Source organism: Pezoporus occidentalis, unplaced genomic scaffold (assembly GCF_034315485.1).
Source record: "Pezoporus occidentalis ecotype Australia unplaced genomic scaffold, CSIRO_AGI_Poc_V1 ctg1, whole genome shotgun sequence".
NCBI lineage: Eukaryota > Metazoa > Chordata > Aves > Psittaciformes > Psittacidae > Pezoporus > Pezoporus occidentalis.
This window is the reverse complement of record NW_026912778.1, coordinates 3092762-3118572: the sequence shown is the minus strand read 5'-3', so window position 1 is coordinate 3118572 and position 25811 is coordinate 3092762. Positions and strand designations below refer to the sequence as shown.

The window sequence follows — 25811 nt, the reverse complement described above, 5'->3', positions numbered from 1 at the left end:
ACATGGTCATAAGTACAGTCCTTAACCATGATTTATAGGCAGTGTGTTGCTAAAACATGCATGCTTGTGTGACTTGAGGGTTGAGGAAAGCTAAATATATATTCCATATGTTGCATTTATTCCATTTATCTCACTCCTTAGAGTAGCAATGAGCACATTAATGAAGGAAATTAATTATTTATTGTTAATACTACCCTAGACTATGATCTTGTCTGATCTAAGAAAAGCAAACCCAGGCTTAATCAGTATTTAGCGATCAGCAAGAGACAAGAAAGTAGGTCTACAAAATAGATAGGTCTTTTCTTGTTATTATTTTTGTTTTTTTCCCAGCAGATATTATGATGTGGTTTTTAATTTATCTTTTTCAAATACATTGTTCTGAAAATGCAAATCAAGACATTTCACTATTCATTACTGAATTCTTGGACATACAGCAGTTACAACGTTCATTTTCATCTGTTTCATTTGTTCTCATGTTAGGAAGTAGATACAGCTTATATATAAACACTGAGAAGTATCTAACATTACTCAGTATTGGAACAGGCTTCGCAGGAAAGTGGTGGAATCACCATCCCTGAAAGTATTTGAAAAGCGTGTATACAAGGCCCTCAGTGATATGGTTTAGTGATGGTCCTGGCAGTCCTTGGGTAATGGTTGGACTTGATCTTAAAGGCTTTTTCCAACCTTGTTGATTCTATGATTCTGTGTAAGTATGTAATTCAGATGAAGTTTTACTTCTTGCTATAGCTGCAAGTGTCATTTCTTTATGAGGCTAATTATTATACAATGTAAGACATAAACTGCATTTTTGGTAGTAAAGGATGCTGCAATATGACTGAGGTTTCTATTATTTACTGTACACCTAAAATTGGAATATTATGCTGCTCCTGGAATTGTTTTTCTCTTTTGTCAAAGGGTTGAACTGGAAAGCAATAATGAAATTCAGATATGAGAGCTTTACATCTCTGTTGCCTTAAAAAAAAGTTGACCAAAAAATGGTTTCTGAAGCTCAATTCATGCAAAATCGAATTATTTGGGTGGTTATCGAATGAGGTGGTTATCAAATGATTAATCTAGCCCAGTGTCATGCCTCCTTCAAAAATGACCGATGCCTGTAGAAGAGCACAGGCATCAATACTTCCATGATGTGCTCCTCAAACCTGAAGAGATATGTGGTAACAGGCCCTCCTCCTCCATATCGGTTAATATAGGGTATTTAACATTGATAATATTAATTGATAAATATTTTCATTAATTTCCCTAGTTGCATTCCTTTTAATGTCCATTGAACATTAATTTTTAACATTGACCCATTTCTCTGGCAGAGTTCCAATGTTTAATTACTTGACTGTGTGAAGAACTATTGCATGTTGTTATTATTAATGAAATCCCTAGGCTTTTACTTAGATGCATATTGAAATAAATTATCAAACCTGATATGGGTTCTTTACAAAGAGTGCCCTTTATGCCTCTTTTATAGCCCAATTAAAAAAATTCGAAGAGCCCCTGAGGCCTAGCATGTTATTTGCTGTTTCTGAACAATTTTGAGGCTACTGTGTGAATTTTGCAAAGGAAAAAAATCATTTTAACTTGTTGATGCTACCTGAAAGTTTATGCCTTCTCAACCTTTGACAGTCACAATTAAAGAAATTAAACTATGTTTAATTAGGCTTTAATTTCTGTTCTTCCATTCTGTCAGAAGTCTAAAGAATATGAAATTCCTTCAAAAGCATATCAAGCAGAGTGCTACTCCTAACTTCAGGTTTTCCTGCAGCGGATTTCCAAATAACCAGAGCAGGAGGATATCTGTCAGCACATTCACGGGTGCTGAATATTCAGCTGAATGGAAGGGTAGAAGGTGGCGTTAACTGTTCCATTTTGGCAGATCCCAACATTCTCTGTAGTCTTGGTGCTGTGCCTAGTGACTTCAAGAATGAGAGGCAAGGATATTGTGATGATCAGTCAGAATGCTCATCTGGGATTCCCATCCAGGCATGTTCTTGTTCAACTTTCATCTTCATAGAGGTTGCTCTGATGTTGCTTCCACTATTGTTTGCAAAGGCAGAAAAGAAGAGCAGCTTTATCCTAGGCTGCTGATTTGATGGTTGAGGGGCTTGAGGAAGGGAATGGTAGTAAATAAATATTGCTGAGTTTAGTGTAAATATAAAAAAGAATTTTAGAAAGGTTCTTGGAATAAGGGCAGAGTCTCTAGAGGAGTGGGTTGTCCTTGAATACCAAAAGCTTTGTCTGAATAGATGCAGAAAGAAGTTCAATTCATAATTTTATACCCAAAATTGTTTGCAAACTTTTGTAAAGTTTAGCTCTTTAGGTATTTGACAGTAGCGTTTCTCTCATCAGGCATAAGCAAAGGTGAAATTAAAAGGTTCATGTTTCTACCTGAAGACATATCTTCTTTGATTCCCAAACGTGGAGCTATATTTGTGTGAAAAGCAATGCTGATACAGATGCTCACTTGTTCCTGTAAATTTCACAGTGCATAATAATCATAAGTGTTTAAAAAGTATTTGGTGTGCCTCACATAACCTGATTTTGGGATGTCTCAGCATTATGTACCTTTTACAGTGTACTGGATTTTTTGGCATTGCACAGTACACTTAGCTAAAAGTCAAATTTTGGTTTTGAGCTAAGTGAAATTTTGCGTTTGGTGTGGAGCTGAATTTGACCTGTAATTTCTGCAGGCTCTCTGCAATATGTAAGTACTGTAACACTTGCTAGGAATTTGGCTTTATGCTTTAACTACCAAAGTCTGATCTAAATATTACTCTGTTTCATTTCAAAGTAGTTATTTTTCTGCCTGACATATTTGCATGGGAAGTAGTCTTTCATCTGTCATCATGAATTATGCAGACAGCTGAGTTATCGTGCAAAGGTAGAAAAGGCTTTATGTTCAAAGGCTTTAGTGGAGTCACATACTATCATTGCAACCACTTTGTCTGGAAAATAATAATTAAAATTTTTGATGTGATTTTAATGTGATAAAAAGCTAAAAGGGTGGAGATCAAGATGTGTAGTTGTGGAGGGGGAAAGGACTGAATGCAGGCTGTATATGAAAGAGTATTGTCAGATTAGTCCTGAAGCTGGATCTGCAGGTGAACTGTTTAGTTTACACATTTTAACTTATTTATCTCTTACTTGGAGGCATGATATTCAGGCTTTTTTTTTTTTTTGGCTAGCAGTGCATAGAGAATGAATATGCTGTCACAGGACAGAGTTTTTGTACGATTCCATATTTATGTTCTTTTTTTGTGCCTGTTCTAAGTTGTGCAGTCCTCTAAGTGGTATGCTTGCATTTAGAAGCATATTTTTACTTATGCCACCTATTAGTTGTGTGAATAATTGTATCTTTTGTTATCTTATGACAGCAGCCTCAGAGTATTTTAAAGTAAGGTTTCTAAGTGGAATCGTACATCCTCAGAAATGAGATGCTTGGGTTTTGTCAAAGATTCTTCAAGCATTTTTGAAACATTCAGCCTGTTTCAGAAATAGCTTGAGGCTTTAAATATTGGGTCAAATGTTAATGTGTTTTTTCTGTTTTCTGGCCCACAGACATTGGGATGTGTAAATGCAGCATTTTCAAGCAGTTATCTCATTAATAGTTTACAGTTGGCAATCACATAATTGGGTTTTTATAATTGTATAATTATTTGATAATTTCTTGTTCTCTTGTATGCAGGCTGAAGTATGTTAGGTTTCATCAGTTCCAAATTATCATGTCAATGTTTTTGTTAAGCATAATACTAATTTTATCAAATACACAGTAAGAGTTTATAAAAATTTGTAATTCCAGTAACATAGTGAATTAAAAAAAAATAAATTAAACATATTAAGTTCCTGTTAAATTGCTAAATATGAACATATACCAGGTAATTTGTGTATATGAAAATGTCAACACTGCAGGATAAGTAAAGCTACTTCCAGCTGTATGATCAAATACCTTCTATTTTAGGTCATGTAATGCCTAAGTAATTTAAAAAGAACAGTATCATTAAACTACTTAGGTATATATTACTTTTATTTATGAGTTCCCTTTTCTAATACTCAGGTATTAGCTGAGAATAATAAGCTGAGATAAAAATTTTACATCAGCTACTACTAATGGGGAAATTTACAAGTGTCCCCATGGGATAAGCAAGAGCATCTGTGTTTCCAAATTTATCCATGCAAATAATGAATAGTTTTGAAATATTACTCCCTACCTTTTTAAGCTCAATCAGCACAGGAATTTGCAGAGTGATTCATGAACATGGAATTTCTGAAGAAGCAAAATGAGCTTTTTACAAAAAAAAAAAATTAAAAATCAACTTTAAAAATGACTATTCTTATTTTAGGAGCTGTCAGCGTGCCAAGGATGTCTGTCTAGGGGTAGGCTGTGTGCAGCATTGCTATATTTTATTTTTTTTCTTAAACAGAGGTTGACTTAAGAATAGATTTGAGAGCTTTCAGGGCATGTGCATGTTCCAGGCTTCTGACAATAAGCTGCACATGATGAACACTGGTGGTAGTATTCACTAGGAGCAAGAGCATATCATCAGGCACTTTCTATTAATTCTTGTATTTCCAGTATTACAAGGACTTCATTACAATTACGTGGCTATATATGCCCACATAACAGGATTCAATTTACTAGTGAAATAAATGAAACTGAAATGACAGGTAATTTAGATCATTCAAGCTGGGGCTTTACACTAAATGTGTAGACTTGTGTTGAGCTTTTGATGTTACCAAATTGAAGGGGAATTTTAGATGTTCTTTTCTCTATTGTAAATCAAGTCTGAATGAACCACCAGTGGCACCATTGCATTTGGTTGATAACAGTAAGCAGAATGCTGAGCACAGAAAGGACATAATACAGTAATGTACAAATCCTGCACTGCAATCAGCAGAGCCAGTCTCAGTGTCTCAGGTGTGTAACCAAGATTCTCTTAGAAGGGTCCAGTTTGTCATATTTACTCAAATCGTAGTATTGTACCTTTAAATATTAAGATCTTAGAGTAAAATTCAAATAACAGAATTAACTGTCACTTTCAAACGAGGGGAGTCAAGGATTCATAGTGTTATAAAATTTTATTAGAAACATCTTAAATGTGTTTTGTCATACCTGGGAATAACAGGTTGTTATTATTGGGAATATTTTGAATGAAAACAGTATCTATATTGTCATAGTTTGACCACAGCCAGTAACTGAGTACCACGCAGCCTTGCTCTCGGCTGCCATCTAAGGAATGTAGAAGACACAGGCTGAAATAAGAACAGTTTAATAACTAAAATAAAGAACAGTATAATGCTAATAATAATGATAAGGGGAAAAACAAAGAAAACGACATAGAAAACTAACAGGGAAAAGTGAAAAAAACCCAATGAACAACAGTGATGCGCAATACAATTGCTCACCACCCACTAACCAATGCCCAGCCCAACCTGAGCAGTGATCTGCTTTTCTGGGTAACTTCCCCCAGTTTATATACTGGGCATGACATGCTGTGGTATAGAATACTCCTTTGGCTAGTTTGGGTCAAGTGTTGTGTCTCTGTTTCCTCCTGACTTTCGCTTCTCACTGAAAAGTCCTTGATCAGAGTAAGCATTACTTAGCAACAACTAAAAACATCAGTGTGTTATCAACACTGTTCTCAGGCTAAAGCCAAAACACAGCACTGCACCAGCTACTAGGAAGAAAATTAACTCTATCCCAGCCCAAACCGGGACATGTATAAAACCAGTTTTATTGACAGTTATGATGAAGAAAACCTGGAAATAAATATTTATTAGAAATATTAGTAATTAGTTTTAAAATTTAACAGAAAATCACTGATTTTCTGTTAAAGTGTTCTGTAATCTGATATTCTGTAAATACCAGATTCATTCATCAAGAGAACAGTGTAACATAATTAAATCACACTTGAGAACCTGCTAGATATTTCTCTGAATCCTCCCTAGCAACATACCATGTTTAGAGACCAGCCGAAGCAATATATAAGAAGTGCAGAAGTATTTAATTTGCCTGTGAAATGGTGTGCACAAAAAAACTGAATTGTGTTGAGTGAAACTCCAGCAGCAACTTTGCGTTAGAGTGAACATTCAAAAACACAGTTTTGAAGCTCAGTTCTGTTGCAGCGGTTAGTTTAAGAAAGGCAAGATGAAAAACTCACAAATGTATTTGGGAAAGAAAAACTAGCGATGAATGGAAATAGCCTTTTAGATGGGCAGTGAAATGCCAGATCAGAAAAAAAATAAATCTTTCTGTGACTAAGGTCCTCAAGTGGTTTTGAAAACATTGAGGAGATATGAAGTCAAGGAATATGCAAATGATGTGTTTGTGAATTATTTTGAAACTGGCTAAGGAAAGGGGTAATTTCTGCTGATACTATGGGATTATTCCCTGTAGTGACAGGCGAGAGACGAAACGGCAGGTGATAAGGTGCACTGGAAGCTGCAGACCCAACTCTGCATGCAGGTGGTTCAGGACATTGGTCGCTCAAGATTGACCCAGGAGGTGACAGTCTTGTTTGGAAACATCCTGAATGACCAAGCACCCTTTTTTCCAACTGGACTTACCTATTTTACATTGCCCTAAGTCATCATCATTCAGTGTACAGGAAATAATAAATTATAGAATCATAGAATAGTTAGGGTTAGAAAGGACCTTAAGATCATATAGTTCCAACCCCCCTGCCATGGGCAGGGAAACCTCCCACACAAATTATAAAAAAATCAACTATTAATCTCAATTTTGATTTAGTACTAGATTTACAACTCAGATGCAGTATGTAGTTTTATATCATGCTTCTGAAACATTTTCTTATCAAAATATCTAATGTTAAAAATTATGGTTTTCTTGCTAAAAATATATGTCTAGAGGGAACTTTCTCCATCATTGAGCCCAGTCACCCATGGTTACAATTTTCATATTGTTCTTTAACTTATTGGTTAGCATGTAAATTTTTCTCCTTTTACTGGGAAGTTGTTTTTCTAGCTGTTTTCTAGCTATTAAGAATCTTTTATGTCTAGCCTAAATTTACACTGTGGATATTTTATACCCATTTATTTTATGTGAACTGTGGCTTATCTTAAATTTTCCCATCTCTGCATATCTACTTATTTATTCATAGCAGATATCCCATCTCAGCATCATTTGCTAATCTAAACCAGTCAAACTCTTTAAGCCTCTCTTGGAGAATAGGATTTCTACTTCTCAAATTATTCTACTGGACTTTCTGCTTCTGTTCTAGCTTCAATTAATCTTTATGTGTCTGTCCTTGTATATGCTATTAGAGATGTGATCTCATCAGTATCTAGCACATTAGCGATAACATTTTCCTGATATGTTTCAGAAAACATTCATCTTTCTTTTAGTGTCTTTTAAGAAAAAGATTATAAAGAAACCTGCTATTGATGATTTTGGATTTAAAGTTGCCTTATAGAAAATACTGTGCTAAAAAATGTATCTTCTAATAAGAATAGCAATTACCATTTTAATTTCAAAAGAAGGAAAGATCCAAGCAAGTAAAATACCAAAGTTTTGAGCTAGAAATTAGTTGCTCTCTGTAAAAGAAATGGAAGCTGAAATTTCCTTAAGGAGTTTTCATGGTACATGATAAAAAAAAAGTAAAAACAACGGTGCAAAGGCAGGTAGGGCTTTTTTGCTTTTGTTACAGTTTGTTTTTTTGATTGATTGATTGGTTGGTTTGGATTTGTTTTTGAGTTTTTTTTCACCAATGAAAATACAGGAAATTAGATATGGTAATTTAAAATAGGTTTTATTCTTTCAGAAAAATTGTCAGTGTGCTGTTATGAGCTCTGTGGGGAAATTTTCCTCAGGATTAAAAACCATATTCAGTGGAACTAATAAATGTAAGGGTAAATAACACTGCAGATACTGTAATAAGACTGTGTAAATCAGTAGTAGACCTTAAACAAGACATCTAGAGCGCTTTATATATTCTGGCCACATTTTAAAAATTATGACTTGGAAAGATCTAGATTAAATCTTGGGGCCTGAGCCTACTTGAAGGCCTGAAAAAAAACCTTCCCCCCCCCCCAAGTAACAAAATTGGAAATAGCATTCAGCTCAATCAGAGATAAATGTATGTTACTTAAGTAATAAGAGAAGACAATATACATACTGAATGGTATAGTAAGCTGGTATTCTGACTTTCTGTCCTGGGTTCAGCTATAGCAGTCACACAACACTTTCTCGTAATGCAGTATTTTCTGCTATGATCTAAGTAAGAATGTAAAGATGATATTCAGCTGGAAAGGACATGAAAATTTAGAATTCCAGAGGGGTCAAGTTGACTTAACGGGATATAATTTAGTTTATAGAAAAACAAGCATGATGCTATGTACGGACTGCACTTCCAGATTTCCAGTCCTTGTTGGAAAATATATGAAGTACAGTTATACTATTTGAAGAAAATAATGTTCTGCCACTTGTATCTGAAGCAGGTAGTTAACTGGTGATCAACACAGTGTCAACTGGAACTAGGTCCGCTGAGGATCTGACTCATTCATCTCAGGTAGCAGTCCATGCTTTGCAATATGATGCGCATAGAATGTCCTCAGCAACATGTTATCTATCATATTTTTGGAAACCAGGCCTCCCAACGCTGGCAAACACTGTCCTATACAGCTATAAAAATGCAGGTGGTATTTATCTCGTCTCCTGTTTACGCCTAAGATATGGTTTTTTTATGAGAGCCTTTGACTTATTTATAGTTTATCAAATTTCTCATGGTTTACTGGGCAGTCTCTTCTGGTAATCAGTAATTGAGACAGATCTTGTTATCAAGCACTAAGTAGTGGGATCGTACTGTCAGAGTTGAAGTATCTTGTGTAGCAATATGCTTAATGGTTTAAAAGGAAGAAAATAAACTTCTGGAAGCTGTGTTTGGAATAAATGGAAGGCTAATGTAAATGACAGAAGATGAACTAGCCCTGCTAAATCTGTATTTTCCATTAGGAGCAAAATAGCCATCTAACTTGATGCTAAAAATGCAATCAAAGATAATTCAAGTTCCATTATGTGTTTTTGCAAAGCTATTGTAAATCGCTGAATTTAATTTTGTTATGAATGGTAATTTTTCAAAATATTATTCAGCACAGGTAAGGACTTACTTTTTCATTTACTCTGAACTTATTCTGTGAGGAAAAAATGTGGACAAAGCTATAGACAAAGGTCCAAGTCTCAAGTCCTTTTAATTTTTATTTCTTGTATACATGGACTCTCTTTACTCGCCAGGATTTTTTCCAAATGCAGATGAATTAACAGTCTAGGATTCAGATCACATATGATTTCATCTTACCCTCAGACAGTCTGAATTCATAAAAGGTTTGTTATACTGTAGATTTTCACATTTACAGTAAAAAAGATATCCTTGTAGTTTTCAGAGCTGTTGATTTTCCAGGAGCCATTATTTAAATTAGTGGGAGCTAAATAAGTTGCTTTACATGAAGTGATGATATCTTCCAGGACTGAATTAGTGAAATGCTGTCATACATAATATTGTACAACAGTTCTACTGAATTGTGTGAAATGTCCTACCTTATCCCCATATTGGTAATTGAAATGGCAAGTTTCAGTCTTATAACTATCCAGTTTATGTCTATTAAGGTAAGAAGGTCCAAATGAAGACAAATTTAAAAGCCCATGTAGGCTGATATACTGTCTCAGACAATGGCTAATTGTGAATGCTATAGGAAGGATAAGACGTGAGCTGTTAGTGTGACTTACAGAGTATTTGCTTGGCATCCAGTAAATTGTACTTCAAGGAATTTCTGTCCAAGAAGTAATTTTTCATGTGTTCCCCGTGAACAAACTTTTCTTTTGCAAGTGTATTTGGTTGCATTTTGATCCTCTATAAGCTTTCAAAAATTTCTGATATGTTTATTAAACATTAGCTATTTATGGTATTTTATTTTCCACTTATATAAGTGAAATATATATGCATATTTTCATACCACTTATGGTAGTTTATTTACTTCATTCTAAATCTATTGCCAGCTAGTTTGATTTGATGTTCTCATATTGATAGACTGGAAAATAGTTTCCTGTTTTTCCACCCCTTTTTGCGATCTATCATATTTCAACTCAGTTGTCTTTCTTTTAGCATAATAGTTTGTTCTTTTTTGTGCAGAGACCATTCCATCTATTGACTATACAAATTTTCCAGCAGATTTCTCACTCTTTATGTGTTTGGGGAAGAAGGGGATTATTCTGAATGTTTATGCCTTTGGCAAATTCTTCCTTATAGGGTTTTTTGGGGTTGGTTTGTTGTTTGTTTTTTTTTTACTCATATCCTTTACATATAATCACCCAGAGGGTATACTTATTCATATTTTAATTACATGGATGCAGCTTCAGCTTTCTGTAGGATTCCTTCACAGCTGTAAATTTTTATTATTTTTTTTTAACACTAAAGAGTACTGAATTCACTCTGAAATTTTTTATTTTTTAAATAATTTTAATAAATAATTTTTAAATATTAAAAAATTAAAAATAATTTTAAAAAATTTTAAATAATTATTTATTTTTAAATATTTAAATTTTTTTTTTTTATTTATTCACTCTGAAAATTATTTTGAAGTCTGGAACAATATATAGATGTTAAGGCAAGAAAAAATGTGTTGTCTAACTACTTTATGAGCCAAAATGCTGAAGAGTTTGAGCTCCAAAGAGGAATCAATGAGTCTCAGTTATTTTTCATAAGGATTAATATTGCTATTAATTTTTCTGCAGTTTTGAATAGGTATATGTATAGTCTGGAATGTTAAAACTTGCTGTAGCTGAATTTGAGTTGTTAGTGGTAAGCAGGATATGAAGTGCTGCAGAAGCATGGTCAGACCTGGGTAGGCCACCCATTGCTCAACAATTATTCCATAACTGTTGATACCAAAGGTACCAAAAATGAATTTTTGCTTGCCTTGGTTAGCTCAATTGATGAACTGTCTCACAGGAAGCTTAGATCCATAATAGAGGGAAAGACAACAGATGGTCAGTGGTCAATAAGAAAATAATTTTTCATGGTAGCCAGGATGAATTTGCAATGGCAAAGAACCTTTGAGAGGAAAGTGTTTCGTTCTGTTGGTTGGTTTGTTCCCTTGTGTGTGTGTGTGGTTTGTTTTCTTCTTTTGGCTACCCTAAGTATACAATATACTGTATCTCAGATTTTCAATACAGTGGTTGTTATGGCGGAGCTGGCAGTTTACAATACATTGCAAATGCATACTTAATACACTAGCAATTCACGAGCTAATGTTCATTTGACAGGTATGATTTTTGTCATAATTAATTCGTTGAAATAAGTAACTCTGAAAAACACTGCCTTTTCATGGTGGTTCTGGTTTGTGTCATTTTCATCATGAAAAAATATCATGAGCTGTTTATTATATTTCTTTTTTTTTTTTCTTTTTATGCATTTTAAAGTGCCTGAGAGTAAGAGAAGAAAGGAAAATACCCTCAATTTACCCAGATTATTTAGTTGCCAAATATACAAGCTTGTTGCCATGGAGATCAGTGCACAACTCTGATGCCTGTCTCACAGCTGGTAAAGGGAGCACCTTAATGGATGCTGGGCTATATTAAATAGCTAAATAAACTACAGAGATTAGACTACATTTATTTTAGGATGCAAGGGAACCTAAGATATCCCAATATCTGCTCTCAAATTCCAGTAAGTACGTGTAGAAGACATACAGCTTTTAATTCTCAGGTCCTGTTTCATGTCATGTTTTTTTTTAGTACCACAAAAGAACATGTACCAATTCTAGCCCTTGGAGAAGTGCACTATAAAAAGTGAAAAAAAAAAGTTAATATAAATATGAACTCAAAGTTGCATCCACTGTGGCACTTAAAGAGCAGGAGTGCAAGCAGAAGTGATTTGAAGTGGTGTAAAAGTATCATTTCTTTTCATGCTTAAAGTGGAAGAATAGATTCTTGCTACTGACAGACCATGTCAGAGGCAGGATGGGAATTTCTTCCTTGCATCAGGTCTCATAGCTGATTCAGGGCCCCTGGTGGTGGTTTTTGCAGTGAGAGAACTGAGGGACTGACAGCAAGGCTCATCTAAGTTTTTTTAAACTGGAAGTGTCCCCTGATGTTTCTGCAATTACAGGCTAATCTCACTTCCTTTCTCCTTAATATTGTGGAGTTTCTTACTGAGCAGCTCATATACAAACCTGAGAATGGAAGAAAATCCAGCTGTGCTACTTCTTTATTCCAGTTAATTGCAGAGGCCAATTGTACCATGAGAAAAAATCATAACAAGAGAGTAGCTACAGGGATGTAAGATTATCTGTTGTATGAGGGAGAGCCAGGGCATGTACATGACTTCTCTCCCATATGCACCTCTGTATATAAAGAGCCACTTTATCTGTGTATGCGAAAGAAAGTCACAGCTACAGTCCCCATGAACATCTCAGCCATCCAAATTCTCTCAGCCTATCCTAGTTAATACAAAAGAAATCTCCTTTTGTCTCATTCTGGACAATTCCAGTGTTTCCAGATATCAGCGATTCACCATTCTTACGTGGCTCCCAGAAGAATTTAAAGCATATGGTTTCTTGCATATGTTTCAAATATGTATCCGTTTGGGAGGTTAATTAAACTACGATGCTACCTGTTTTTCCAGTTGCAAAGGTCAGTATTCAGATGTAATCTACACTAGAATGAAATTAACCTTTTGCATTCAAAGAAAATAGATGTGCTAAAACCACTGAACTGTGATCCAGATAAGCACAACAACATATAACTCAGCTTACTCATCCACATTAGAGACAAACTGAGCAGGGAAGATAAGGATGAACTGACAGAACTTCTGAATATAGCCTGAAACCAGGACAACCTCACACTGTGATTAGATGGAGAAATTTTACTATCAACAAAAAATGAAAATATACTCCCCAACAACAGTTTTTTATATGATTCCTCTTTTAAAATCAGTGCACACACAGTTTAGCTGGAAAGGACACTGAAAGTCTCCTCCCAGATTGTGAAAGCCCTGTTCTGCTTGTTTACAGCAACAATTGGTAAGAGTACTGTTTCTGTATGAAGGAAAAAATTCAGTTTGAGCTAAAGATGGGGTTTTTAGATGTAAAAGAGAATTACGCGAATACCATCTGTATTTTTGTAGCTGTATAAGACAATGTTTGCCAGTGTTGGGAGTCCTGGTTCCCAAAAATATGAAAGATAACATGTTGCTGAAGACATTTTATGAGCATCATATTGCAAAGCGTGGACCACTACCTGAGATGAATAAGTCAGATCTTCAGTGGACCTGGTTCCATTCAACACTGTGTTAGTCACCAGTTAACTACCTGCTTCAGATACAAGTGGAAGAGTATTGTTTATTTTCTTAAAATACTATTATTGTACTTGTTATCCTTTCCAACAGGGACTACTGGAAATCTGGAAGTGGACTGAAAACTAAAAAATCTAGAGCATTTATCACTCTGGTGACCTACGTTAGTGAAATGAGGGAAAGTGTGGTATCCATTTTGGAAATTACAATAGTGATTTCTGTATAATGTTATTTCATATTACGTGTTGTGACTAAGCAAAGTAGGATTCCTTGGTGAGAAAGCACTGACAATAATAGAAAAGAATGGAGTAATGGAAGGAAGTGCAAAGCATAAGATATTAACTGCCGAGACACTAATTAAAATGCTTCATGAATAAAAGACTAGATAATTTCAGTGGTGTTTTTAACAGCTTGAGCCTTTGAAGACAGATAGACGTAAATGCACAGAATATTGTGTGCAAATATTAGTCAGTTAGTGTCAGGATGTTACTTCCAGCACAGTCTAAATTCTTTGCAGTAATTAACAGAATAGTGTATTCTATAATCTGCTAAGTAGTTATTTATAGCCACTCTCAGAAACTTTGAATTATTGTCTATCCAAATTATGCAGGGACTTTTTTTATTAGTCTTGAAGGTCTGACTAGTAGGAATTTAACAACTGCCTACAATGTCTTTGCATCATAGCTAACCAGATATCATGGCAGAGCCACTTATATTTTGGTTTTATTTTTCGGTTTGTTTATTGATCACATCTGGAATCAGAAATTATGCTCTGCACAGTAAAACCTTCCCTCACCTAAGCTAGGGTGGCATTTTCTCTTCCCTAGGGCAGTCTCCTCCTTATCTGTTTTCCCCAAACTTTATCCTTCTTTCCCATTTGGTGTTCCTCTTTCCATTCAAGAGATTTCTGTTATAATACAAAGTCTGCTAGAAGGAGTAATCAGTAAATGGTGTGCTGTACAAGTCCATCTCTCAGCACATCTTTGATATGGAATACATAGGTCATGTTTGTCTGGGAATAAAAGACCTTTAGAAGGCTTCTGTTATGAATATGTATGACTTGCTGTCAAGTCTGCTAAGAAATAAGTGTATACTATGTTCCACACTTCTTTTTACTTGAAATATTTGAAGTAGAAGATACAATCAAGAATTAGGTTTTCAATGAAATATTAGGGTAGCTACAAAGAATAAACAAAAAAAGCTTTTGTATAATAGCTTCCCTTCATTCCCTGACAGAATAAATTAGTATATTACAATAGGTAGGTTTGTGATAAGCTCAATTTAACTGTGATTTCTACAGCATCCGTCTTCTAATGAACATACTGAGTATTTCAGAAAGCGGAGAAAAACAAATTGTGTCCCGGATCCTGAGCCCTGCTGCCTTAAAATATTCCAGATGTAACTGAAGAAAGGATCTAGTCTTTGTCATGCGAGCTCTTCAAAAGATTGGGGTAAATGACACTTTTTTATGTTTGTGCAGTAATATACTACTATTGATTTATGAGAAGACTCAGTACCTCAGTGTTGGGTCCTGCACTTGGGCCACAATAGCTCCATGCAACGCTACAGGCTTGGGGAAGAGTAGCTGGAAAGGTGCCTGGTGGGTGTTGGTTGACAGCCAGCTGAACATGAGCCAGCTTGTGCCCAGGTGGCCAAGCTTGCCAGCAGCATCCTGGCCTGTATTAGCAGTAGTGTGGCCAGTAGGGCCAGGGCAGTGATCATCCCCCCTGTACTGGGCACTGGTGAGGCCGCACCTTGAATCCTGTGTTCAGTTCTGGGCCTCTCACTACAAGAAAGACATTGAGGTGCTGGAGTGGATCCAGAGAAGGGCAACAAAGCTGGTGTAGGGTCTGGAGAACAATTGTTATGAGGAACGGTTGGGGGAACTTGGGGTGTTTAGTCTGGAGAAGACTCAGGGAGACTCTCACTCTCTACAACTACGTGAAAGAAGGATGGAATGAGGTGGGGGTTGATCTCTTGTCCCAAGTAACAAGCAATAGGACAAGAGGAAATGGCCTCAAGTTGTGCCAGGGGAGGTTTTGACTACATATTAGGAAAAAATTCTTCACCTAAGAGCTGTTAAGCATTGCGACAGGCTGCACAGGGAAGTGGTTGAGTCACCATGCCTGGAGGTGTTTAAAAGATGTGTAGATGTGGTTTTTAAAGATGAAGGAGTTGTAATGTTCGAATTTATGTTGAAAATGACAAACTACATAATGATTAAACTAATAGGTGCATAATTAAATCAAACAATAAGCCCGATCTGTTTAATTATTTGTTAACCTCTGTTAATCTAGCATCAGAATGAATTTTGGGATTTCCAGAATAGTGAGGAAAGACGCTGATGAATGTATCTGTGGAATCTATGTGCATCGTGGAATCAACTGGCATAAAATTCCTTCATGTGCTGTGCTTACATTTGTTATTTCAGCTTGTGATTGTAAGGGTCATGATAAGCCTGTAACACTAAGAATTATGGGCCTTTGAATCTGGGTACAGGTACATGTTACAGAATTAAATTGTTCAGGTGGTAACATCCCTAATTTTTCATCTGCATCTGGCAGTAGCAAGGGTTCAACATAAATTCTTGTAATCCTACTCTTACCTAATATCAGTATTCTCTGTGACCTCTACTGTTCTGCTTACATCTCTGTTATGCACATGGAGATTCTCAAGATACAGGTTTGCTGGATATTAAGAGCCAGATGCATTGTCAAACAGTGGTGTTCTTTGTTCAGTTCTGTTTATTTTTTTTCTTAGCATTATTACTTAGCACTTAGGACTTCTGATCAAGTACTTACTTATGTATAGTTTTGCTCCTATTCTTGTTACAATTGGAGATCAGTGGATTTAGGCTCAATAATGAAAAAAATTGGCCAGTGAAAGGTGGTACCTGTACTTTAAAAGATTTAGTTGTTTAGATGTCCTTTAGAGGACAGGGGAAAAAGATATTTCATTGTCCATTTTACTCAGAGGAGTTTGAGTTAAAGGGACACTGAAGACATAGAACTCCAAATAAAAGGTATAAGATTGGTGATATTTGAATATAAGCATATATTCAAGTAACGTTTTATGGCTCTGTTGTAATTGAGGCACTTAGACTTTGTGTATTTAAATAACCTTTTGCCCTTTGATAAACATTTGGCTGTTAGACAAATACTTGGCCACACAGAGTCTTTCATCTCTGGTACTAACTGACTGGAATCCAGCAGGTCACAATAAATGGCAGACAACAAAATGACCTCTGAATTCCAGCTTCTGAAACAAGTTAGTTTGTCTTTTCAATTAAAAAAAAACCCTGCATATAGTCATACTTAACAGAGAAAACTGAATGCATATCTGATTAAAACTTGGATGACATGGTCCACAGACCATGTCCACTTTCTTGTAGAATAATTCATAGTCATCACTTCTTACAAGTGCTTGCTGAAATTCACATACGGACCACCAAGAGTGTTCTTACAAGAGAGGATCATTGCAGAGACCAGGAGTTTGGGGAAACGTTCTGAAATATGAGAGAGGTTGTCACTCTTTGGGAAAAATAATTAGAAAATATTAGAGAAAAACATTCAGGAAAATATTAGAGAAAAATATTCACTCATTAGAGAAAAATTCAGGCCCATAACTGAACAAACATTAATTGGAGCTCAGCATGGTGATGGAAAAAACAATTGTCTTAAGTCTCAGTCTTACAGAAAAGCAAAGTTTTGTGATACACTGGGAGCTTTGGAAGATAAATATAGTGGCTAGTGTACTAAAGTTCTATCATGCCGTACAAGACAATGAAAAAACAGATCTTCATTGATTGAGGATGGAAACGTGTAAATACATTATCTGTAAATGATGGCAATGTGTAAATGACAGAACAATTTGACATGAGTGCTGCAGTGAAATTTATTGTGTTCCATTTCTGTTCATCGCAGAAGAGAGACAAAAAGATAATTTGATGTCATAGTGAGAAGGACTCTATTTCACTTTCTTGCTCTGTGTGTCAAACCCATTTAAGGAGGGTAGCACTGTGAAAATAAGTGATAATTAAATAGTTGGTTTATTTCATATTTGAAACCCAAGAGATGTACAGTGACATGTGTCACACCTATGTAGAAGTAATAAGACAAAGCTGAATTGACAGTTGTTCATTAGCAAAACAGATTGACAAAGTAAAGCCTGTAGAATGTTTGCTGCATTTGTATTTTATAGGAGGGGAAATAAAACCGGTCCTTGTCTTCATTTTCTATACCTGAATAATGCCAAGAAAAAAGGATATAAAAATAACATTTGCAGATTTCCCAGGTAAGGTATCTTTATCAACGACACCCAAACACAAAATCCCCATAAATGTCTCCAGTAACAAATGAATGTAAATCAAGTGTTAGTGCAATCATGCAGGTTGTTTATAATTACCAAGTAGCAGAAGGTGCTTTTGACATGTGGGAATCTATCACAAATTATATTGCTACCTGTTGTATCTAAAGTGCTGTGACTAATGTAGCAAGATGGTAGAAATTAAGCAGGCTGTACTTAGACATTGATATAGCAATAATAAAAACCTCTGTATTTTTGCTGAAGGGAAGTATCTTGGCAAATAGCAGTGGAAAATAAAAACATTAGTAAGATGTTTGTAGCCCAAGATTTGTTTCTAAACGTGACAAGTATATCTTCTATAGGCACTGTGTCAGAGAAGTCAGAGCCATGTATTGAGTACCAATATGAGAACAGTTCTCTGGTGAGAAACTAACAAGAGTGAATTTATGCAATTAATCTTTCTCCCTGTAGGTTACCTTTTTGACTCTAAATAACTATTTCTTTTAAATGCCTATATGCCTGAAGGAAAATTTTACTTTTTATATGGTTCTATATTTTGACAGAATCTGGAAAATATTTTCCTATGTTTATTTTTAATTCCATCTGTTTTCCTTTGTATTTGTCATGTTCTGTTTTTATTTATTTTGTAATATTTTCTTTGGTTGTAATTAATATTATCCTTCTTTGCTTTTTTTATATAATTCCATTTGCAAATGGAATGCGTCTCAGTCAAGCTAAGGTATGTCATTAGAATACAGACTAATGTATTAGGTGATTTTTAAATTATAGTCTTCGTATGATTTTCCCAGTGACTTTTTAATAAGAAGGTAATGGCAAGTTTCACTTGTCCATTGTCTATTTTTGCAGCTTTTAATTTTTAACTGTGTAGTCAGCATTGGATAAAGACAGGCATCACTCGTATCTTGTTAGAAAAGTACTACTAGAAACTATCGTTTTGGCAGCCTTTTTCTCTTTTTCCCCCAAGGTATAAACTGAAGATTAAAGGCAGCTAATTACAGCAGATTATTCACACAGTGTTATGCTTGATGCTTGGTTACACCAAGCAGTTTCTGAGTCAACAAGGACAGATACTATTTTAGATGTGTATTTTTGCATACTAAGTGATTTAGAATACCTAGTCATAGAGAACAACCTTGCATTAAAATTTTGTTATTTTTCTTAAGATTAAAGCAAGAAAAAAGGGTAAATGAAGGCTGGTTAATTAAAAAAAAAATAATCCTGGTATTGTCAGTCAGCTGAATAATTCAGTGGTGAAACTAGGAATATATGAAGTTTCACATCGACTTAAATAATGAAACTATTCATGTGAAATTATGTATTGCTAAAGTATGTTAACCTAGAGACTGGTTAGGATACTGGTGGTCATAGTTTCTGACTGATAGTATTATTTGGAAACGAGCTGGGTGATATAACACGGGTTTGTTTTTGAAGAGTTCTATGAACCTCTCTGCCAGTAGGTGCAATCAGTATTGACCTAGATCAAGAAGGTAGAAAGATCCACTGGCACCAGGCTGTTGCCACACACAGTGTATTGCTTATTGCCTGTCTATCCTGAGAAACGTGTATTTCACCACCTAATAGAGGTCAGTGTAGAGATTTATCAAAAATGTGATGCATTATAGTGAAGAGTGCAAAATCCTGGTAATTCTTATTCATGCTTATTTCTATGAATCCCTTCAATTCTCTTTGGTATTTTAGTGCCTCAGACATAACATTTTGTTGACTTGGATGAAGAATTACATAACCTGCAGCAGGAAAATGTGGAAGATGTTTCTTAGAGCTGTTTAAGATTTAAGTTATTTTCTTGCCTTGCATTCAGTGAGGGAAAGAATGTGCTCTTCAGCCTCTGAACTGAATCAAATGGCTCCTCTTAGTCTACAGGTGCTGAAGGAAATGAGAGCCACTTCCAGCTCTCAGTTCCTGGTTATCTTAATTGTAGTACGAACAAGTTCATTTTGCTACTAGAAAGCAGGAGGTACTAATGAGCAAAACCCTTTGCTGTGTATGGCTTCTTTGTTGTACAGCTATTGCTCACCCTTACATATTGATCTTGTGAAATCCCAGCCTTTTTTATATTGAGTTTTGTTCCTTTAACCTTTATATGCTGAGCATGACACCATACGATATAGAATATCTGTTTGGTAAGTTGGAGTCAGCTGTCCTGGCTGTGTCCCTCCTAACTTCTTGTGTACCCTCAGCCTTTTCACTGGTGGGGTGGGGTGAGATGAGAAGCACAAAGGGCCTTAACTGTATGTAAACACTGCTCAGCAATAGCTAGAACATCCGTGTGATATCAACACTGTGTCAAGCAAAAATCCAAAAGAGCCCATACTAGCTACTGTGAAGAAAATTAACCCCATCATAGCCTGTCCTGGGTTCAGCACATACCTCATTCTCATTAGTATTAGACATTTATACCAATAAAATAGCTGGATAGCTGCTTATGTCATGATCAAAGGCAGGTATGTGACAAATATTGTTTGTTTACTAATTTGTGTTGTAACATGGAAGTTGTCCATGTAATTGCAGGTAGAATCATCACTGTGAAACCCTTATATTGTCACAGCAAGCATACTATTGACTCATCTTGGCCTGTGATGGATTGTAATTAGTATTTTCTACTCAAAAGGATGATGGATCAGATTCTGATATATTTATCATGTTTATTAGCAGTTTGTACTAAAAAAATGAAAGCAGCTGCACTGAGTCCATGGAGACTGATGTGAGCGAGCTAGTATGAGATATGAAAGGAAAGGAATCTAGCCTGCTAGAGATAAGAAGTGGGTGATAAGTGACTCATGTTGCTAGTTGAGATCATCTACATATCTGATAGCTCAAGATGTAAAATGAAAGCAATTTCTGCTCCCATTTAAACTCCAGAAGTGAAAAAGTGCTGAAAGGAGACTCCTGTGTCAATGCTGTGACGGGGTACTAGATGGAAAGGGACTTTAGACGGGCAAAACCACATTTGTTTGGCTTGTGTTGTGCTTATATTTAGAAGACATTTATTTTTGTGATATATTGCTATATGACTTCTAGAGGAAAATTTGTTTCTCCAATCATTTATGGATTCTTAAGGTTGAGGACTGTGTGCAGATGTGTGAAGCGGCACGTTGTACCACTGGAATGCAAAGGTTTTTGCTCACGGAAAGAAAACAGAGGTGAATTATTTTGTGCAAAGTTTTGTTGGGGTTTTTTTGGTGGTGGGGAGTGGGTAGAATGTACGTGTGTGACAAGTTGTTGCTTAAGATTCTCTTGTGAGCTGGGCTACTGTGATTAGTTCTTGATGGTGTCTCTTCAGAGAGATGGAGTGCAATCCGCTAGCAAGCTGCTGGGTCAGCCCAAGTGATGCTCAGGGCCAGAGCAAAGCAAGGGACAGCTAAAGGGAAGAAACCAGACAAATGACTTAGTTTGTTTAAAATGCACTATGCTATCCAACAAGAATTAAAATCATTAACAATGTGGATAAATATTTAGTGCGAGTCAGAAAGCAAGCAGCTGATCTACCAGTTTGCTCTTTAGAATGAGACTGAACAGTTCACCACAGCATTTATGAATTTCTTATTACTACCTGTTATGTTACACAGTTGTTTTCTTGGTAGGATGTGGTTGGACAGGTACATGTAACGTTCTTCTCAAAGCAGTTTCATTAATGTGTCATAATCTGAAATTTCATGCCATTATTTCTCTTTTGTCTTCTTCACAGAATTCATATTGAAGGCTGAATTACATCTTACTGAATTTTCAGGAAATTTACCAACACAGACTGCTTTTTCTTGATATTTGAGTGGAATAGTTACAGGAACCGAGTTTTGAAGAGATACCTGATGAGTGTTTGCATGATGAAACACAAGAGAGATGACAAGTTGGTGATATAGGATGTCTGTAAATAAGGAGAGGCGTTTCAGTCTGGACTGCATAATACAGCATACAACCTGAGAAGCGCGTATCTATCATGGCCAGGAGAAGTCTTGGGAGCAGTTGTTCTGTTATTTTGTTGATGTCCTGGGTTCAGCAGCAGCAGTCATTTTTCTCCTTGGTAGCTGGTGCAGTGCAGTGTTTTGACTTTCAGCTCGGGAACAGAGCTGATAACAAGGATGTTTTGGTTTGGCCAAGGACTTTGTGAGCCTCATGCTCTGCCAGGGAGGAGGGGAAGCCAGGAGGAAGCAGAGACAGGACACCTGACCCAAACTGACCAAAGACGTATTCCATACCACAGCACGTCATGCCCAGGATGTAACCAGGAGGGCTAGGGACTGCGGGATTGGAGGAGGTATTGGTCAGTGCTTGGCTGGGCTGGGGGGGCGAGTTATCAGTTGGCTAGTGGTGAGGTGATGTATTCTCTTCCCTTGTTATTTCCTTTATCATTATTATCATTGGTGGTAGCAGTAGTGATTTGTGTTATACCTTAGTTACTAAACTGTTCTTATCTCAACCTGTGGGGGTTGCATTCTTTTCGATTCTCCTCTCTGTCCCTCCGGGAGTAGGGGGAGGGCAAGAAGGGGGGAAGTGAGTGAACGAGTTGCCTGACTGGGTTTAAACCACGACAGTTGACTGGAGGGAAAAAGAGATTGATAATTTTAGCAAGAGAGATCTCTGCATATTAGCTAAAGGGCCAGAACTCTGTATGTGTATTCAGAAAACTCAGGGAAATCAAGAACCAAGACATTGTAGACATTAAATAAGTCCTTCTGAAAACTGTTAATTCTAAAGGGTGCAAATCTATTTAATTTGAAATAATCTGATTGGAAGGACGTGCTAAGGCATTTCCCTAATGCACAAAAATATGTATAGATGTTTAAACATACGTTTCTTGTTAGTGTTTAGCAAGCTTGTCAGAAAAAATGTTCTTCAATATATTTCCTCTTCACTTACAGTAAGAAAAGGAATCAGTTGTTCTTAATGATGTGAATATTTTGTAAACATAAACCATTAAAACAGAAGCACACTGACATTCTTTAAAGACACATTCATAAGAGATTTTGCCATAAATTTTCTATTCTGTTCTTTCTTTGTATGAACAGTCATGTAAATTCAATGTGAACTCAAATGAAGAATTCTTGCTTCAATTCATGTATGGTAATAGGGCAACAACATTTTGTAGTTTATTTATATGCTCTTTAGAATAAATCACTACAAGATACCTGAACTTGGAAATAATGATTAAATTTTTTATTTATTTTTCCAAAGGCTGTAGAGCCAGCCAGGTCCATGTAGACCATTCAGTGTATGAGCTAGTACTTTGCAGAGTGTGGGTACTGGGAGTCAGAAAGTCAGGAGCTTGTGGTAACTAAAGTGAAGAAGATATGTGCCATAGTGAAGAATGGATCATGTAAAAAGCCTAGAGAGCTGTAGTCAGGAAACAGATTTTGAAAATTAATCTCGAATGGCAGATTGTTAGAAGAAAGTAAGTTACAGTTCCAGAGTTCACTACGCTGTCAGAAAATACAAAACATTTCTTCAGTCCAAGTGATGGAGCATAAAGGTTGCATGGTTTTAGCAGGGAGTTTCTCAGCTATGATCCTTGTTCATAATTTCTAACCACAAAAGGGGAATTAATTTCATGGGTCCATAACTTCTATTATTTTGAGGTCAAACCAGAGCTGCCCTGAATGCTGACCCAGTATATCCGAAGTGTATTTTCTGTAGATATAAATGAAGACATTTGAAACTTTATATATTTAATGTTGTCTAGAAAGGATAAGGAATTATTAATTTATTACCAAAGCTACAGTGGTTAATATATCACAGAAGTAATATTCGAAGCAGAGAATGCTTCAGGTGAGAAGGAATCATTAGGTTCACTTCTCTGTTCAATTCGGGGCCAACTTCAAGGACATGATGTAATAAATGTATAATTTGAAGAATTATTTTTGTGGGTTTTTTTTTAATTCTTCCTAAAAAAGAAGAAACTCTGACACAAACCTAAAGGTGGTTAAGTCCTGAGAATTACCCAGTATGGTAGAATCAAAAGGAGAGTGATGTATGGTCAGGGAGTTCAGCAGTGCTGTTTTTTTTGAGGGCAAGAGTCTGTTGTGTGTCTTAGTGCTAGTGAAGGCAAAGTAAAAAGCGAAATAGTTCAGTATGTTAATATTTTCAGTGCAAAAAAATGATGGTGCTTAGGGATGGAACAAAAAATAAACTACCTGAAGTCTGAAGGAAGAGAGATACAATAGTGTGTGGAACAGCAAGTAGTTTTGAAAATATCTTTCATATGGGTGTGCTTACTGGGATTGAGATTAAAGCAGTTTTTTAGAGATAAAAATGGCAAAGTGTTTTTTTTTCCGAAACGTTTGCTGACAAATTGCCTAAGGCTTGTTTTTTGTTTTGTTTTGTTTTTCTGTCATTTTTGCCATTGCGAAACTGTCATGTGCTACAAATTATTGGGGAAATACTAATTTCTAGACTAGATATGCACAGTAATGGAGCAGGAAATTTTAGCTTCTGTATTTTTCTGTAGTTATTTAAATGAAGGATGAGGAGGGGTGGATCATAGTCAAGTTGTAAGTCTTCAATACACTTGTATGCATGCACTGCAAATTCAGCTGCGCAAGTAGAAGGTCTACTTAGGGGTTTGCCCTCTGTTCCCCCACATAACTTGTCTAACAAACTTGCACAAAAGGTATCTATTTCAATCTCTCCTAGGTAAAAATCAGTCTTGATGACTATTTCACCGGAGTGTTTGAATCTGTATTCTCAGTGTTGAGAAAAACATTTCCATGACCTCAGTGTGTGCATTTACCAAGGGGATGAGCACTGTTTCTGAAATACCTTTTACCATTTCAGTGTAAATGAAGCTGAATCTGTACCTGGAGACGTATAAATAGTGAACAAATTATTGAACAACTGCTTTACTTCCTATTTTGCTTTACCAAAAAAAAAAAAATTTCTGCTACAGAAATGTAGCTGTTCAACATATACTTTATTTACGTAGGATTTCAGCCGATGGTGTTGGTTTGTATGGTTTTGCATGAGTGAGAAGGGATGTGGGGTAGGTGTTAAACTGAACTACATCTATGACTGGTTACAGTTTGTTGTTCTCAGAACATGTCTGGCCAGGAATTCATCTAGTTCCATTTTAACTTTCCTGAAAGGAGGAATTCAACTTTCTAATCAGGGTTGTGTCAGTGTAACTAGGTGGGTTTTTTTATTTGTCATGAAACATTCCTCTTCATACAAGAATCCGCAGGTTTCATGAGAAGCTGTGATGATACATTAATCTTTCACTCAAAATGTTGTTAAAAAACCCTGCAAAATAAACCATCAGCAATTAAGTGCTAACATTTTGCAGAACATTTTTCAACATTTACTGGTGTAATTTGCATGAATCTTGTAATGGTTTGTTTGTTGAGCTGTCTTCCATTGTCCAGTCAGTAGCCATACTGAAGAAAAACAGAGGAAGAGAAACTGTGCGCACTCACAATCGCAGAAAGAGTAAATCTGCTTAGGAGGAATTTGAGTGACATAACTTTCTTCACCTTTTAATTTTGTTTTCCAGAATGACAAATCCCCAGGGCGTTCCACAAGTCGATCAAGCAACATTTCAAAGGTGTGTGAAATGTATTTCCTTTATATAGAAGTTAAAACAAAGTTTGTCAAATGTAATACAGTACTTTACTCCATTTAACCACATGTATATTCTGATGTTATCTTTATACACATCAGATTTGATGTTTTGCTGCCTAACATGATGGTTACCAGGTATAGTCCATCTTAAAGTATAAATATACAATTAGGCATTACTGTAGTATGTACACTAACAAGCAATAAATGACAGTTTTTGCTCTTTATTCACCTGCTTTCCACAACTGCTGAATGATATGTTAGCACTTTGACTTAAGATAGAATTACTGCTTGATTTTTGTCCCCTGCCTAGCCAAATAATAACAACGGTAATATGTAGAGCTATGAGTGTGTCATCATTTTGGATTGAATTCTGAATTCCTTTTACAGGGATTTATGATTCACCAAAGCCAGAATTTTATATCTAGATGCTTTTTAGTTTCTAGGAAACAGAAGGGAAACTTTAGGAAAAGGCAAAATGTGATTTATACTGGAGTTCTTTAGTTTTAACCACTTTTTTCTCTGCATTTTTGGTTCAGATGTGGCTGAAATCTATGCCAAAAAGCCAGGATGTACAGGAGGTAAAAGATGAAAACTCAATAATTGTTT

The 25811-nt window shown here is 35.9% G+C and overlaps 1 protein-coding gene across 5 annotated transcripts in view; it reads left to right on the top strand.

Moving 5' to 3' along the window:
- The window catches only part of MARCHF1 (membrane associated ring-CH-type finger 1), a 152341-nt gene that overhangs the window by 78902 nt on the left and 47628 nt on the right, over positions 1 to 25811 (top strand). For 4 of the 5 annotated variants that reach the window (XM_062612523.1, XM_062612439.1, XM_062612748.1 and 1 more), the window contains one exon: positions 25138 to 25188. The exons of the other annotated variant lie outside the window; for it this stretch is intronic. Coding sequence is in view for 2 of the 4 variants with exons in the window: in XM_062612439.1 (XP_062468423.1) it covers positions 25138 to 25188 (51 nt within the window). In the remaining 2 variants the exon portion in view is untranslated. The remainder of the gene's footprint in view (positions 1 to 25137; positions 25189 to 25811) is intronic. 5 annotated transcript variants of the gene reach the window in all.